Source organism: Alosa pseudoharengus, unplaced genomic scaffold (genome assembly GCF_046254945.1).
Source record: "Alosa pseudoharengus isolate Yale_2024_CS ecotype anadromous, Long Island Sound unplaced genomic scaffold, YU_APseudo_1.1 YU_APseudo_1.1_scf_20, whole genome shotgun sequence".
Lineage (NCBI taxonomy): Eukaryota > Metazoa > Chordata > Actinopteri > Clupeiformes > Clupeidae > Alosa > Alosa pseudoharengus.
Genome location: NW_027468664.1, coordinates 15,957,468 through 15,974,967, shown reverse-complemented (window position 1 = coordinate 15,974,967; position 17,500 = coordinate 15,957,468). Strand labels below are relative to the sequence as shown.

At 42.7% G+C, this 17,500-nt stretch overlaps 2 protein-coding genes across 2 annotated transcripts in view; both read right to left on the bottom strand.

Annotated features, from left to right (window-relative positions):
• dpp10 (dipeptidyl peptidase like 10) overlaps positions 1–900 on the bottom strand; it is a 126,694-nt gene extending 125,794 nt beyond the window's left edge. Inside the window, exon 1 of the mRNA XM_076297347.1 lies at positions 785–900. Coding sequence (XP_076153462.1) covers positions 785–844 — 60 coding nt within the window. The 5' untranslated portion in view covers positions 845–900. The remainder of the gene's footprint in view (positions 1–784) is intronic.
• A 9,084-nt stretch (positions 901–9,984) lies between these two features.
• Positions 9,985–17,500, bottom strand: part of actr3 (actin related protein 3) — a 19,556-nt gene continuing 12,040 nt past the window's right edge. Inside the window, exons 8-12 of the mRNA XM_076296695.1 lie at positions 15,439–15,612; positions 15,143–15,235; positions 14,570–14,695; positions 11,480–11,563; positions 9,985–11,063 (exon numbers count right to left, since the gene is read on the bottom strand). Of these exons, the coding sequence (XP_076152810.1) occupies positions 10,968–11,063; positions 11,480–11,563; positions 14,570–14,695; positions 15,143–15,235; positions 15,439–15,612 (573 nt within the window). The 3' untranslated portion in view covers positions 9,985–10,967. The remainder of the gene's footprint in view (positions 11,064–11,479; positions 11,564–14,569; positions 14,696–15,142; positions 15,236–15,438; positions 15,613–17,500) is intronic.

Sequence of the window (17,500 nt, the reverse complement as noted above, 5' to 3'; positions counted from 1 at the left end):
GTGCGTGGCAGACAGGCACTATATGAGCTTCCAGAAAGTCACATAGGTGTTGTGTTTTACTCTTAAACATGCTTATACAAACCGTTGCAAAACTCAGCACACCCTTCTGAGAACACACACTACTTGTTTTAAACTGCTTTGGTCAAAATGTGATACAGATGTGAAACAAAACGCTTCTGCATGGCAGAGCATCCTTTCTCTCAGGTGTCCTTATCTGTGTCAAGGAAGCCAAATATGCTTGATTTGCATATCCTAGAGACCCTAATCACCGGCGACCATGGAACAGACCTCAGCCAGGTTTCTGCCAGAAACGTTCCACACTCAGATGCTGTTTAATGATTGGCTATAGTTTGCGTGTAAGCAGAGATACAGTAGAAAGGTAGCAGGTATTGATCAATCTCATCACTCTAACCATTTCACATCTCTGCAGGCTCCTATGTTATATCAGCGCTGTTGCTTACCCCACAGCAAACCCACTTGGTTTTATACAAGCAGCATTCACTGCTTAGTAATACCATCCCGTCATGTTATAACATAATTTAAAGAAATACACCTTGGGTCGAAACAAAATTGTGCATACTTTATGAGGTCATGGAAAGTGTTGTAGAATTTCATTATACAGCTTCTAAGCATACTTCGTGCTTTGCATTAGAAAAAAATCTGCTGGACACGCTATCGGGTAAGCTCCCTGTTATCCAAAAACCAAGAAGCCATCCTGTTTAGTTTGGGGAGGTACGGGTGTTGGTGATGCGACTACTAGTAAATTATTCTTAAAATGTCTTACCTTTATCTCCTTCGATGACTGGCACGGGATCTGGTGGGAAACTGTAGCTGTTTGATTCATGTTTGATTAATAAGTGGTTTCCCACCGCTTCAAAGAACCTGTCTGATCCCAAAAACCCGCAGATATTCAGCTCGGAGTCTTTAAAATCCACTCACGACAGCCTCCTGGATCCTCTACACACTTGCCGTGTTGCACTGTACTGGAGGTATTGTGGTAAACCATTCACCGCATTTTCTGTGGAAAAAAGGGAGAGAGAGAGAGAGAGAGAGGGAGAGAGAGAGAGCTCTTCGTGCGGCCACAAGGAGAGACAACCGCAATGTTCGGTTCGGAGTCGGACCGGTTGTGACTGACAACTTAAACAAATTATCTTAAACGTGGAGAAAAATCGAAACTAAGTCTCTCTTGCCCGAAGCTCACTGACTTCTGTAATGGAAAACGTAGTCTTGTGTGTGTTCGGAAAGCTATTGATTCGGGCACTCGTTGTCGTTTAACATCCTCTGGGGGCTAAACAGTGTTTGCCTAAGATAAAGAGCAAGTGTCGATCAAGCATCGTCATAAGCAGTGTCTTGAATAATCTGTTATTAACCCTGGTAACTAAAATGACCAGTGTTTTGCTTAAGACCATATGACCGCAATGCATGGGAAAAAAATAATTGTACACTAGGTGGACAAAAGTTTCGGGTGAGTCAGTTTTGCAAGCGTTGCGAATTGCAGAGCCACAGGCTGGCCGATGAGGCCACACAGGGTGTCTGCGTTTCAGCGTGCAGACGAATGCAGAGACGACGATGAATGTGAATGCACACGGGCGGGAGAGATTGCCTGTGCTGTGAGTGTGTGTGTGTGTGTGTGTGTGTGCAGAAGTATGTTACGGGTGCGCAAGCGTGCGTGCAAGCGCCCTAGGGCAGATGCTGCGTGGATGAGCTTCTCGTCGACATAAGGGCAGCTGTACGTGATCATAACACCAGAGACACGGTTGAGAATGAGCACTGGCCGACCCACGCACCCAGAACAGCCTCAAGGGGTGTGTGTGTGTACCAGTCTCTTAAGGAAATGCAGAGGAGAGCCTGACTAAGGAAACACTGGCGTCAACTTACCACACACATAAGAGCAGACAAACACAGTGTCCAAGATGATTTCCAACAACATTCTGCCCACTGTTCTTCTTGGCAAAGCAGCAATTTACAGTAAGAGTCTGCCCCCCCTCCCCCACTCACCCTCTAACCCCCACCTCCCTTCCAGTCTGACTCATATCAGACATATTCTCACATATTGAATCGTTAATGCATTGAAATGAGAAAACAATAAAAGGAGTGATCTTCCAGTGTATTAATATTTCACAACGGGCCCAGTGCGACGGCGTGAGTAGACTGACTGCCCATCCGCTCTGTACCACTGTGGCTGCGTCGACCAATTATCCGGGATCTTAAGGACCTTAAGTATAATGGGTAACCCATTAGTGGTTTCCCTGTGGTACAGATAAATCATGTATGGTCCAGAGTAGTCTGTAACATTCTCGAAGAATGAACAATGGAAAAGAAAGCTCGAGGGAGGGCAAGTGGAGGGGTTGGTGGGAGAGAGAGTGCAAAGGATTATGGGTAGCAGGTGGCGATGTGTGGCATTTAAGTGTGCGTCTCAATTGGTGCTTATTTCAGCTGTGTTGTTACTTCATTTCTGAACAAATATCTGATCCCAGTAATCAACGCGCCAATCTCTAATTGCAGTGCAGACACATGCGTGCGGAGGAGGACACAGAGACAAACACATACGCATGCGCGCACACACACACACACACACACACACACACACACACACACACACACACACACACAGAGGAGGAGGTTGTGTCACACATGGTGGGCGGATGCTTGGTGAAGAAGTTTTTGTTCGCCTTGAGAAGGAATGAGCCCAGCAGCACTTTAAGCGAACAACACACACACACACACACACACACACACACACACAAATACACACAAATACACACACACACACACACACACACACACACACACACACACACACACACACACACACACATACTCTACTCTCTGATCAGCTATTGATTAAATACAATCAAATGCATAGCACACATGAAATATTGAAATGGAATATTTGGCTACCAGTATTCTATACCAGTATACCAGATCTAACAAGTAAAGTTGAGTTTTGCATAGCATCTGGCACAGCATGCGTTATTATTCATAGTGCTATTACCAAATGTTTAAAATTGTTCAAGATTAATAAAAAAATATATAGCTATTTTGCATACTACTCCTGTCCGTCATTTAACAGCTTCTCTTTTAGCATCACACACACACACTTATACACAGAGGCGCACACACACAGAGGCACCAGAGACACACACACACATACGAATCCACTTTTGACTGTGAATAGCTGTAGCTCAGGACAGAAAAATAGTCAAAGGCCAAAATAAAATGCAATCTTCCGACAGAGAGGAGGCATTCATTTAAGCACAGAAACAGATACACCGAACAAGCGTGTGAAAGAGCCAAGGCCAGCGCTGTAATGGGGGTGTCAGGTAGACTATTGTAGTGAGTTGACCCTCGCTAAGCTCGAGCTGAAAACTCGCACAAAAGAAAAAGCCATTAATCACACATGTCTGGTGCCCATTCAGATTGCATGGAGTCTCCCCTTGAACACCCCTGCCACACACACGCACACACACACACACACACACACACACACACATACACATACATCTCTCACCCCCTCGGAGGAGAGCTGGGCAGGAAATTACAGACTGCAGGGGGCCACTGGGGACCCCCCTGGGAATGGCTCTACGTTCCAAGGGAGGGGGGAGAGGTTTTGGGAGGGCAACACTGCAGGTTTTATACTAGCACACAGGTCAGGAAAGGTCTGTAAGGGTCTACTGGAAAGGTCTCCTGTCCTATAGGGGGCGGCTCTATGTGGCATGCACTCTTTGCATGTATGCCACAGTGACGATTTACCATGCTGCATTGCCTGCAGCAACCTGTGTGTCTATTGTAGTCGCACAAGTGTATTCATATGAGACTACTGTCAGGGGACAGAAACCCTCCCATTGGGAAATAATATCCCTATTCATATATTTCCCATCAATTATTAATGTATTATGTATTTATGGTACTATATCATGGATAGTCTTTTGGGTTGAATAGGCTACCTTTAGCTCTAATAAATGTATGCTAATTTAAAAGCATATTGTCCTTTGTGGTTATGATGCCAGAAACTCAGAAGCTTTTAAACATGTGCTTTATAAGGTAAAACAAAATTACTCACCCAGAAAACCATGAACAACTACCTCTTCACTTAGCATTTAGCATCAACTCTGTAGCTAGCTGTGTAGCTACGGATAAAAAGCCGCCAGTCTGTCTGGCCCACCTGGACAGTCACTGGCTTACCATCAACAAAACACACAGGTGGAGAGAGACGCTGCATTTTAAATGTGTGTGACTTTGTGTGTGTGTGTGTGTGTGTGTGTGTGTGTGTGTGTGTGTGTGTGTGGTTGGTGAGATGCTGCAGCTGGAAGTGAGACTGTAAAAGAGAAAGCGCTCAGCTGGTGTGCCCAGAGGGACTGATAAATAAAACAAGAGCTTTGGCTGAGGTGGACGGATTGCGACTTTTGCCATCATTATCAACACCAGTGACAGAAGACATAAAAGAGAGAGAGAGAGAGAGAGAGAGAGAGAGAGAGAGGTGTGCAGTGCAGGAAAGAGATCTTGCATTTGGCACACAATTCACTCACAGTATCAGCAAGAACCAAAAAAAAAATATAACATTAATAAATAAAGCAAACAAAGCAATAACGCTGAGAATTGCACACCTGCGTTTTTACGACCTCTCTGTCTGATGCTCGGGTAATCAATCTCTTTGCAGCAGCTGTTTAGAAGGACGAAAATGCTGGACAACGACAGGTTGTGGACATTTCAGCTGAAAGGCCAGTGAAATCACTCCCTTTCGTCCCATGCTCCTGAACCAATATGTTGATTGGTAGGAGTGTTTATGGCTCAATCTGAGCCACCGTGTTGGTTTCCCATTAACAAAGCCAGGACTGACTGTGCACAAGGATTCTAGAGAGCACACAAAGAATTGATAGCTGGGAGACTGCAGAGAGAGAGCAGAGAGCATGAATTTGACAAAAAGTGGATCAGAATTATAGATATTACCTTCAATGCCAAGCTGAATGCTGTAGTCTAGACTAGAGGAATGGATGTTGCGAATGAGCGTGTGCTAAACACAATGCATCAGACATATATGCATCAGACCTTTGTTCTCAGTTTGACCATGTGCATTGTGTTTGTCCCGATCAAATAAACCATAAATAAGGAAATAGATAACATTCCATCCCTTCTCGTTGCTTTAGCGACTACTGTGAGAGGCTGAGTGCAAGTGGCTTTGGTTCGGGAGCGAAGTTGGGAGGTGTGACTGTTTACACACACACACACACACACACACACACACACACACACACACACACACACACACACACACTGGTGTGAGAGGCGTGTAAATTAGTTGTGGGCAAAAGTCTGGAGTGACAAACAATGGCAGCCAGGGCTTCTTTGCACACACACTCCACACACACACGCACACACACGGACACACACGCACACACACACACACACACAAATATATTCATAGAAATATATATTCATGTGGATATGCAATCAACATATACAGTGCATATGAATGTAGCAATTCGCTGTCCTCCCTCTGTGAATCAAAGTATAAAGGAGGCTGAGAAACATGTCACAACAGTGAACATAGAAGAGACGATAACGTCACACTGTTATTCTAAAGCTCTTCTGGTAATTAAACACCGTATGTGGCCTTAAACAAAACAGTGGTACATTATTAATTGTTTAAGCAAATAGCTTTGTTTACAACTTGAAACCTTCGTTTGATATGACAAATAACTCTCCAGATATCTGTTTATTCCCTCCACTAATACATTATTCAAGTGGGCTTGAATGGAGTGTAGAAATCAGATTTTCCTCCACAAATGATGCTCATTTGTCTGCTGGACAGTGGGGAATACCACACCTGCAAGCTAGCTGTGGGCTGTGTGTGTGTGTGTGACAGAGTGAGAGAGCAGGAGAGATAGATAAAGAGAGAGAAAGACAGAGAGAGAGAGAGAGGGAAGAGAGAGAGAGATGGAGAAAGAAAGGGAGAGGAAGAGAGAGAGAAAGAGGGAAGAGAGAGAGAGATGGAGAAAGAGAAAAGGAGAGGAAGAGAGAGAGGGAGAGAGAAAGAGGGAAGAGAGAGAGAGATGGAGAAAGAGAAAAGGAGAGGAAGAGAGAGAGAAAGAGGGAAGAGAGAGAGAGATGGAGAAAGAGAAAAGGAGAGGAAGAGAGAGAGAGGGAGAGTGATAGCGAACTCTGCTCATTCTCTCAGTGCCGCAGATTAACACTGTGTGGCTTCAGATGGATGTGGCTCTGGCTGCGAGTCATTCATCGCCATAATTACACGCGGCGCTGGATCATTTAGTTCCTCTCTGGAAGCGCACCACTGGGAGCCCTCGCAGCCTCCGCAACCGGCCTTCACCTGATTTATTTATTCTGGGCAGTTTCTGCTGCAGCAGCCAGGGAGGAGCAGGAGGCTTTGTGTCCATGTGTGTGTGTGCATGTGTGTGTGTGTGTACAGGTTAAGGTATAGTATTTATAGGTATAGGTCTGTGTATGTGTGTGAGTGAGTGAGTGATTGAAAGAGAGTGTGTGCGTGTGAGAGAGAATGTTACATTTGTGTTCTGTGTGCGTGTATGTGTATGCGTGTGTGTGTGTGTGTGTGTGTGTGTGTGTGGGAAACGAGGGAATGAATGATTAAGTGGGGGGATGGAGATCAACAAAGAGGCACTGAGAGTGACTGACAAGGAGCGAGAGAGTAAATGAATGATACTGAGAAAAAGAGATGGAGAAGAAAGGAGAATCCATCAACAGAGAGCAAGCAAGAGAGAGAGAGAGAGAGAGAGATGGGGAGAAAAGGTAAAGAAGAATAGAGGATCCATCAACCCTCCCTCCCTCCACACACACACACACACACACACACACACACACACACACACACACACACACACACACACACACACACACACAACCAGGAGAGAGAGAGAGAGAGAGAGAGAGAGAGAGAGAGAGAGAGAGAGAGAGAGAGAGAGAGAGAGAGAGAGAGAGAGAGAGAGAAAGAGAGTGGACTCTGGCATAGGGATTGAATGTAGGGATTGGATGGACACACATCAGATCATCCTGGCGTTAAGTATACACATTGTCAGGGCTGCTCAAGAGAGTAATGGCTTGCTGCTGTAGCCGGCCTGAATATTGGCAGGGCTGCCTTTGATCACAGGAACGCGTGGGCTGGAGGCAGTGTGGAGAGAAGCGAGAATGAAAGAAAAAATACAGAGAGAGAGAGAGAGAGAGAGAGAGAGAGAGAGAGAGAGAGAGAGAGAGAGAATGTGTGTGAGAGAAAGAGAGGTGTAGGGAGGTATATAAAAGGCTGCAGAGAGTCCGGTTCCATTTGGGAAGGGAAAAAAAAAACATTGCAGAAAGATAGACAGTCAGAAACAGAGATGGCGACTGTTTCAACAGATAGAAAATGTTCACACCAGGAAAAGAGCTTGACAACGTTCAATGTCTTGGACAAGCCAAACCTGGAGTGGAGAGAATTACTGTTAAGAATACACACAGACAAGGAGATCATTGAGAATGAGTCCCAAGGTTCCAAGTGTGCTTTTTTCGCCCGCGTGGTCTGAAGCTTGAGAGAGTGTTGTGCGTTTGCATATGAATGGACATCTGCAAACAGAGAGTGAGGCTCCAATCATTTTCAAATAGAGACAGTTACAGTAGAATTGAAGTGCTTCTCAAACCGAGGTGCTGAAATATTATCTCTCCTGGAGCCACACAATAGCAATACGGGCTACTAACTGACCCAAAGGAGCGCTATCTATCAGTGGTGTCTCTTTATCGGTAATAATAATAATGCACAATGATGTATGCACACATGCACACACACACAAACACGCACACACAAACGCACACAAACTACTCAGAACAGACCTCTCCATGGTCGAGCAAAGAAGTTGAGTGCATGTGCTCAGCGTCATATCCAGTGGTTGTCTTTGGAAAACAGATGTGTGAGTGCGGCCAGCATTGCTGCAGAGGTTGAAGGGGTGGGGGGTCAGCCTGTCAGTGCTCAGACCATACACCGCACACTGCATTGAATTGGTCTGCATGGCTGTCGTCCCAGAAGGAAGCCTCTTCTAAAGAAAGCCCACAAACAGTTTGCTGAAGACAAGCAGACTAAGGTCATGGGTTACTGGAATGATTGATTTGCCATTACAGGTTTCAAAATGGTTCTTATAATACCTAACAAGCCTGTCCATGTCCATGACCACATCTTTTTAGCAGCAATCCGGGTTTGAGGCATCAGTAGGTCACAAAGAAACTTAAGAATGTTAGACATTTCCCATGGGGAGCCATGTCCAAGACACAAGGGGAAATCTAGTGTTCCTCCATGGTCAATGCCCAGCCCCTTGACCCACACTTGGTCAACATCCTTCGTCATTTCCTAGAGATGCGGTCAAAGGAAGATCCTGAGGTTCCATCGGTTTAATCTATATTGCGTCATTGTCACAATGAGCTCATCGTCTTTAAAGATCACCAAGCAGTGGATAATGAGACGTGACCTCTGAGTCATGATATTCACTTAGTCGATTTGGAATGGAATATCAGCCTATACTACATCTCTCACCCAGTGCACTCACACACGTTATAATCAACAGAGCTTATGTATAGACATACACACAGCCTTTCACACATGCGTATCATTTATGTCATTACAATGAGTACCACTTCAGAAAACACTCTCCAAGTAGGCTACCACCTTTCTGACCGGCATTAAAATACAGTGATCGTGTGGATAAGGTTTTTTAAAATAGTTTATCATTTGAAGTGATCAACATCATCTTTTTAAAAAAGCATCTTTATATATATATATATATATATATATATATATATATATATATATTCACAAAAAAACATCTGAGACTCCTGGAGTACCATTAGAAAGAGTCTGTGTACCACTAGTGGCACCCGTACCACAGTTTGAGAACCACAGTGATGTAGATATAATATGATAGATAGATTACTTTATTCATCCCCAAAGGGAAATTATGGTGTTAATTAATATATATGTATATCTATACCAATTTTTATATGTGCTGGTACAAGTTGACCTAATGATATGTGCAACCTAGACTACATGTTATATCTGGGGACTGGGTACTCAATTACAACTCTTGTAGAAGGTTTTCTACTTCCCTTACAATTGAGTTTGAATTAAGCTACCAAATGATACATGTGGTATTTACTTTAAATGCAAATGTGACACCAGAAAAAAAGCAGGATGGAATGGCAGAGGCAGCCTGCCATCACGCTTAAGCTTCTTTTGTTAAAGACCAAAATCTAAAAATGAACACATGCTACACAAAGACCAGTGTTATTTTCAATGCAAAAACATGGTTGCTGCTGTTGCTGAACATGTTCCAACCGTAAAATGCATAAATTAGCACTTAATCTGAGCACTCACAAGAAAACCGTTAAGACTCTCTCCAATATATGAAGGAGGGAAGCAGCCCTTCCTTTCTCTGTCGAATGATGGATGCTGTGAGAAAGGAATATTTTCCTGTCGGCTCACACCATCTCTCCCCATCAGAGGGGAGACAGACACATCTGTTCCAACATAATTTAGTGAGGGAGGGGAGAGGAGAATGTGAGAGTCATTTTGTGGAGACTCAAACTTCAGCACTCAATAGCAGGGTTATTGCGAGGCAAACAATAAATCCGTAGACAGCCACGGACGCAGGCCATGAATCAAAATCTTATACACACAGGGAGAGAGAGAAAGAGTAAGAGAGGGAGAAAGGGGAGAGAGAAAGAGAGAACACTAGAAGACTGCAGCTCAAGGACGGATCCATAAAGATTTTCAACACAAACTCAGCACGCACCATCTCAATCTAGCAGAGGACACAATATATGTAATAGGAGCAAAAGCAGCAGAAGAAGGCACGGCAAAAATACTATGACTACTGTACACACAAACATTCATAGTTCAGGAATAGCACGGACACAACCAACACTCTTCCAGAAAGATTAGGTCCTACAGCTCTTTGTTTCTCTCACACACACACACACACACAGACGCAGAAGTAGAAAGGAGTGTATGCCTTTATTGGAATGTTCACAGGCATTTTGATCCATCAAATTTGGTAACTTGGTCACAGACAAATGACGTCCAAGACTATTATAATACTGGTCCAACAGTCATTTTTAATAGCATTATTTTTTTTCCTTAATCAATATCAAATTTCTTTCTCATAGACATCCTCGGCACAGTGTAAGTGCTCGTGATGGAAGTTATTCAGACAAAAACAAAGAAAGAGAGATAGAAACCAAAAGAAAAAAAAAAACTATATGAAGAAGTAAACTGCTTTAAGCGTGACCATATTAAAAACGCAAGCAGAAAGAGAGAGTTGGGCCACTTATTCTGCGCACAGTTTGGATAAGCCGAGCCATGTATTGGTCTTTCAAGGCCTTGTCTCATTTCATTTATTTTATTTTTTTCCTCTTTGCATATATATATAAAAAACGAACTTCTCTTCCCTGGTACACAGCGAGAAGTGCATTCAAAAATGATCCATGACAAAATGACACTTACACCTCGTACTTATAGCGATATCTTATCTCGAGTCATCAACAAAAAGAAAACACATTGGGCACTGTTTGTTATTTTTTTTTGACTATATATAATTATCAATAATATCATCATAAATCATCATTATTATCATAACCGTCAACAATTGGGTCACCCCACGTCGCTGGGGAGAAGTATGTGAGTTTTAGTCATGGTTTTGGCGTTACAACCTGGTGTCTTGCGGATTTTTTTTTTTTTAAGAGGTGGTTGTCGAGCAAAGCGTATCTGATTGGCTGTCTGAAAGAGAGGGGGAGGGGGGATGGGATGGGGTGTGGTCATCTTTTTCAGGTGGATGTTGTGGTCTTGTCTGTGCCTCCTCGCTTTGCTGTCAGTAAGCTGTCAGTGTGCCCTCTGGTGGTGATGAGGAGGGACTGCAGCACAGACCGTTGCCCCCGGTGGGGTGCGGGGGCAGGGGGGTCCCAGTTTGGCTATTCGAACTTTAGGACATGACCCCGAACACGGGGTTGTGACGGCAGATGCTGGGCCCGATCTCTTCATAGTCCTTTTTGGTGTGACACACTTGGTAAAACTCAGGCTGTTGGAAACAAATGACAAAGTTTCATCAGTGAGAAAAAGGAGAAAGATGATGTTACAAAAAGCTGAAGAAAAAAACAAAAACGAGATAAATGACATTAGAAAATCGTAATAATGAGCTATTTGTAAGCTAATTAGATTGTGATTAGTTTCTTTAGATTTCATAAACAAAACCACGAGTAATGAAAATGATGAAAATGGCAAACAAATCGTTCCACAGTGATCCAAACAAACGTCTCGGTAATAAAGACGTGCTGCCTCACAGCATATCGGGAACATAAAACATTGCAGTAACAACAACTGCGACAACAGTGCTGTAGTGTATTAAACTAAGAGCTATGCACTGGACAAGCAGTCCAGCCTGAACTGTTGAACAGCTCTCAGTGGACTCAGAAAGGCCAGCATAGGTCAACTTACAGTGGAAGCCAGCATGGACCCTCCAAACCACACGGCGTATCTCTGCATGTGGTGGGTGATGACCTGCACGTCAATGGGTTTGGGCTGCAAACACACAAACAAACCATGATGAGCCCAAATGTAGCAAACAATTCAAATAAGCTCAGTGCTCCTGGTTGTTCCAAATGGAAAGACTTGACCTCTGGAGTGACGGGTGGACCTGGAGAGCACTCCAAACAATGTTACATAATTAGCTTCAGGTGCTTGATCTCCACTCCTTTAACACTCCTGACTTGTCCTCTTCCAGTCTCAAACTTCAGCAGTCAATAGCTGGCTGTCTCTGTGTCTCTGTCTCTGTCTCTGTCTCTGTCTCTGTCTCTGTCTCTGTCTCTGTCTCTGTCTCTGTCTCTGTCTCTGTCTCTGTCTCTCTCTCTCTCTCTCTCTCTCTCTCTCTCTCTCTCTCTCTCTCTCTCTCTCTCTCTCTCTCTCTCTCTCTCTCTCTCTCTCTCTCTCTCTCTCTCTCTCTCTCTCTCTCTCTCTCTCTCTCTCTCTCTCTCTCTCTCTCTCTCTCTCTCTGTCTGTCTCTCTCTCTCTCTCTCTCTCTCTCATCACATGATCGATCTCTCTCACCACATGAGGAAAAAAAACCCTGAAAAAAAAGCACCAAAATTCAATGTACCTTAGTCATCTGAACATAAATCACGGTTTACATACATTTTGCTAAAATTCTGCAGTCCTGAGGTTAGTAACTGGGGGTGGCATACTGACTCTCATTAAAGCTCAATCGAATTCTGATTCATTAGGCTATTGGACTTCTCTACTTCAGCCAGGAGCTCATGTTAGTCAACAATGTGTTGAATGAGAACATGTGCAACCAAATTAGTCTATTTGTCCAGGTCAGTTGACAAACATGAGAAATTCCCTCCCGTTGATATTTAATCAATTTGTCTTAACTGATGTGAACTGTGTGCAAATTGTGCAGGGCCTAAACAAGCACAGCATTAACTGTGGTCATAGTAGGCCATTTTAGAACAACTGCTCTGTTTTATTGGAAAAGGTAAACAAGTAATGACAATGCAACTGAAACTTTGTGGCCAACCGTCATTACCTTCCTCAAATTCAATGACGACATGGATCAGTATTCTCTCTCTGTCCGTGTTGTGTGTGCATGTGCAGAGAGGAGGTGTAGTATTCATTCCCCTATACTATGCTTGAAATCCCATTGCTTCCTTCAAGTTTTATAATTGGCTTTAGCACACGACCCGCAAACGTCACGCCATGTTGATCCTGCATCCTAACGTTAATTGTTTAGGTGTAACTTTATGCGCCACACCCTTTTCAGATGAAAACTACACGCCACTGGTCAATGTACGTGTCTTTTTTTCATTAGCATAAAACACAGTTTATTCACGATGCGTCTATTATTCGGAAAATGACAGTATTCACTTCAAAGTTGCCCCTGTGGCCGTTACATTGGCTATGTTACATCTGGCACACAACATGAGCTGTACAAAAAAAAAAAAAAGACGCGGTAACGCTTTAGAATAACATGTGCTTATTAGGTATTAACTAGGGCTGTCAATCGATTAAAAAAATTAATCTAATTAATTACATACTCTGTGATTAATTAATCTAAATTAATCGCATATATCATTTTTGCTGTGAAAGTATTTTAAATATTTAAATTCAAATGAATCATTGAATAATCAGCATTAGTGACATTAAAGTTCAAAGACTCTTTTATTATTATTTTCACTGTTCAAATAATTGCCATAATAATTTATGATATGACCTAATATGCTGAGGAAATAAATTCAAATGTGCTTCGGGAAGCATTTCAGGCCACAGATATAACCTAGGGGACACAATGAAAATAAATTAACACTCCCCTCAATGTCAACACTTATTTCTTTGCAATGATATGCGACTATAGAGTTGATGAACTCCGGTGATATGCAAATTCCTTGCTGCAGACATTGCAGAGGATTTTATTTTCAACACTTTATTTTTTATCAACACCATATTTAAAAGTAAATGTTGCAATCAGTGATCCAGGCAGCACGTTTTCTTCTCTCTCCTTCATTTTACAGTGTAGTTTTTACTGACTAGAACGGTTCGGGGTCCAAGGTCATACGGAATCGATTAATCTGCACTATTTTTTTTTATTTTTAATCAGTTATTTTTTCTCAAATTAATTAATAGAAATTAATCAGTTATTTTGACAGCCCTAGTATTAACAGTGCATAATAAGCAGTTAACAATTCATTACTAACAGTTAGTTAACTGTTATCCTTTAATAACATTAACTAACTGTTAACATGCAGCTTGTAAGTGTTAATAAGCAGCCTTTTAAGTTACTTACAAGCATATTTGTTAACAGTTGTAAGTGTTAACAAGCAGCTTGTTAATGCTTGTTAATGGTGTATAAGACAAAGAGGTGGATAACTAATACGCTTATAAGACCTTTCTTACCTATTTGTAGTAAATTTTGCAGCCCCCCAATCTAAAGCGAGGACCATGTAGCCTATAGTTCCACAAGCCCAGTAAAGGATAACAACAGTTAACTAACTGTTAGTAGTGAATTGTTAACTGCTTATTTTGCACTGTTAATACCTAATAAGCACATGTTATTCTAAAGTGTTACCAAAGACGCTCATACGCGACGTGTTCAGTTACACGTTTATCTGATCTGATTTTATCCGTTTTGCCGCAGCGAACTCACACTTGCTTTCGGCCTGCCAGGTCTCCTTGCTCTCCTCTATTCCTCGTCCTTCACTCAAACCAGACGGCCATCTGGGGCCGAGTGGATTCAGTGATGGCTAGATGACCCTCCCTCTCTCCCTCTATACAACCTGGTTTCGCTCACTTTTAAATCATTTAGCTAATACTTTGATCCAAAGCTAGAGTGCAAAAGGAGACCAGAATAATAATAAATACATTTTATAATATCTTATACTATATCATATGCAAGATAAGCAGAGGTCGACAGTGCAGAAAGTTTGAATGACAAACCAGAGGAAGTAATCAAGGAAACAAGAAGTAAATGATCAAGAGAGACCAGAGTGTGCAAGTGCACAGGAGTTAAAGTGAAAACTAGAGGAGGTAACTCACCTTTAGCTTTCCACCGCTCAGCTCCTCGCTCATCTTCAGACGGGCGTCCACGGTTCTCTTCAGGTCTCTCTGGAGACGGCGGCCGAAATCGCGGAACATGGTAGAACCTCCTGACAGCACGATATTCTGCAAACCGACAGACACACAGACATCAAGAACATACTTATATAAACATATCTTAGCTTCTTTGGATGAAAGCGTCTGCTTAATTATTTCATCTATAAATGAAATAATTAATATTATATAAATATAAATAATTCAAACAACACAGACCTAACAGGCAACTGAAGTGCAGTCACTCAATGTGCAAAGTGTTACGTGCTTAAACTAACGCTATCTTATGGCAAGTAGCAAATAGATTTGGCCTCACTACTACATAAGCTTTAGTTAGACTTTAGATTTTGCACTTTGCCTGCCACTGAAATGATGGCCCATGTGGTGTGTGTTGTTTTTTTTTTTTCTCATTTCTTTTTTGATGTGTTGCTTTGCTCCTGAGCTGAGTGTGACAGGCAAAACAACAGGTGCAGGTGTGTGGAAAAAAAGTGTAATGACAAGGTGTTATTGGAAGGCTACCTTGTAGAGGGGTCGTCTGACATCGATGGGGCAGTTCTGGATGACCTCGTCCACCACCTCAGAGATGGGCTGAGTGAAGTCAGGGTTGGCAAACTGACAGGGGAAGAGAACAAATATGAATTAGTTGTCAAAAGATCAGGTCCTATTTTTGATATATAACTTTCAGAAAATGTCTCTATAGACTCTATACACATCCTACAACTGCATAACAGATCAACCGACATTTAACATAACATTCAGGAATTTCATTGGTTAAGGTGAAACAGACTAACCAACTAGGTTGCTGGGAGGCTTACCTCTGGGTGGAAGAAGATCTCAGGTCCCAGGAAGCGCTCATAGCCCACGTCGATGGTGAACTCCTTCTTGCTGATGGCGTTGATGCCGGTGTACTGCTTGATCCACTTGGAGCCGTCGGTGTCGTACTTGTTGAACTCCTTCACCAGGTCGGGACACACGTAGCTGAAGCGCTCCTACAGAGAGAGAGAGAGAGAGAGAGAGAGAGAGAGAGAGAGAGAGAGAGAGAGAGAGAGAGAGAAAGAGAGAGAGAGAGAGAGAAAGAGAGAGAGAGAGAGAGAGAGAAAGAGAGAGAGAGAGAGAAAGCATTAACCGCTCATATAGATGAAGTGCCTTGCTGAACATTGACCTCATTCACTACCAATAATGCGCCTGCTTGGCACACTAACATCTACCAATAATGTGTCTGCTTGGTACACTAACATCTACCAATAATGTGTCTGCTTGGTACACTAACATCTACCAATAATGTGTCTCTTTGGCACATATGACACATATGACTGGGAATTAGCAGATGCTTAATAAGCAATAAGGCAATAAAGTAATAAGCACTTAAGTAAAGTACAGTAAGTGGCATTTAACAGATCCAAAAAGACACTGACTCAGAACATGGACAATGACTCGGACCATGGACAGCAGGTTTGGGGACTGACTGTGATTGTGCATAGGGTGGTTGGATTCAACATCTTCCTCGACAGCTGTGTGTGTGTGTGTGTGTGTGTGTGTGTTAGAGAGAGAGAGAGATAGTTGAAACAGATGCCATCACCTTGACGGCTTCAGCAGCCGCAGGGACTGAAGGACTACTGTGTGTGTGTGTGTGTGTGTGTGTGTGTGTGTGTGTGTGTGTGTGTGTGTGTGTGCATTAGGTGAGATTGGCACCTTCACCTTGTCAGAGACTGCTCCCCAGAGACTGCTTGGGACAAGTGTGTGTCTATGTGTGTGGGGGATGCCTGAGATTGGTGCTCTCGCCTTGTAGTCTCCTAAGAATACTTCAATTCCTAAGTATTGAGTATGTGTGTGTGTGTGTGTGCGCGTTTCTATACACATTGACCTCATTCACTACCAATAATGCATCTGCTTGGCACACTAACATCTATCAATAATGCGTCTGCTTGGCACACTAACATCTACCAATAATGCGTCTGCTTGGCACACTAACATCTACCAATAATGCGTCTGCTTGGCACACTAACATCTACCAATAATGCGTCTGCTTAGCACACTAACATCTACCAATAACATGCTTTCTTAGCACACTAACATCTACCAATAATGTGCCTTCTTAGCACACTAACATCTACCAATAATGTGTCTCTTTGGCACATATGACACATATGACTGGGAATTAGCAGATGCTTAATAAGTAATAAGGTAATAAAGTAATAAGCACTTAAGTAAAGTACAGTAAGTGGTATTTAACAGATCCAAAAAGACACTGACTCAGAACATGGACACTGACTCGGACCATGGACAGCAGGTTTGGGGACTGAACCCGAGGCGACCAGTTGTCAGGCGGCGATGCTACTAAGCAATTTCTCAGACAGCGATTCTATCGCTGTTCCACCTCAGCGTGCACCTCAACGTGACTGGATTCAAACTTCCACACGCAGTGGAGTGCGTGCAAAGAGAACAACTTCTACAAGCACATTTACAGTTAAGAACCAAATTATTCATACCCAATATTGATGTATTGTTGATTTTCTCTTGACTAATAGGTTTCTTCTGACTGAAAATGACACTACCACATGGCTAAAGGTTGTAAAATCATTGTGGAGACATGGAGAGGCTTGGTAGGTATTACAAGAATCATTTTGAGAGCTGTGATGGCAAATAAAGATGTCTCCATTGATTATTTAAAAAGGGTATGAATAATTTTGGACACACCATTTTTCATTAAAAAATGTAAAAAGATAAAAATGCTTCTTTTTCTGATTCCAGATTTCTACCGCATTGTCTTGCAACCTATGGGCATGTGGCAGTGTAATCTTCAGTCAGAACTAGGGTTGCAAAATTCCGGGAATTTTCAAAGTTGGAAACTTTCCATGGGAATCAAATATGCCAGGA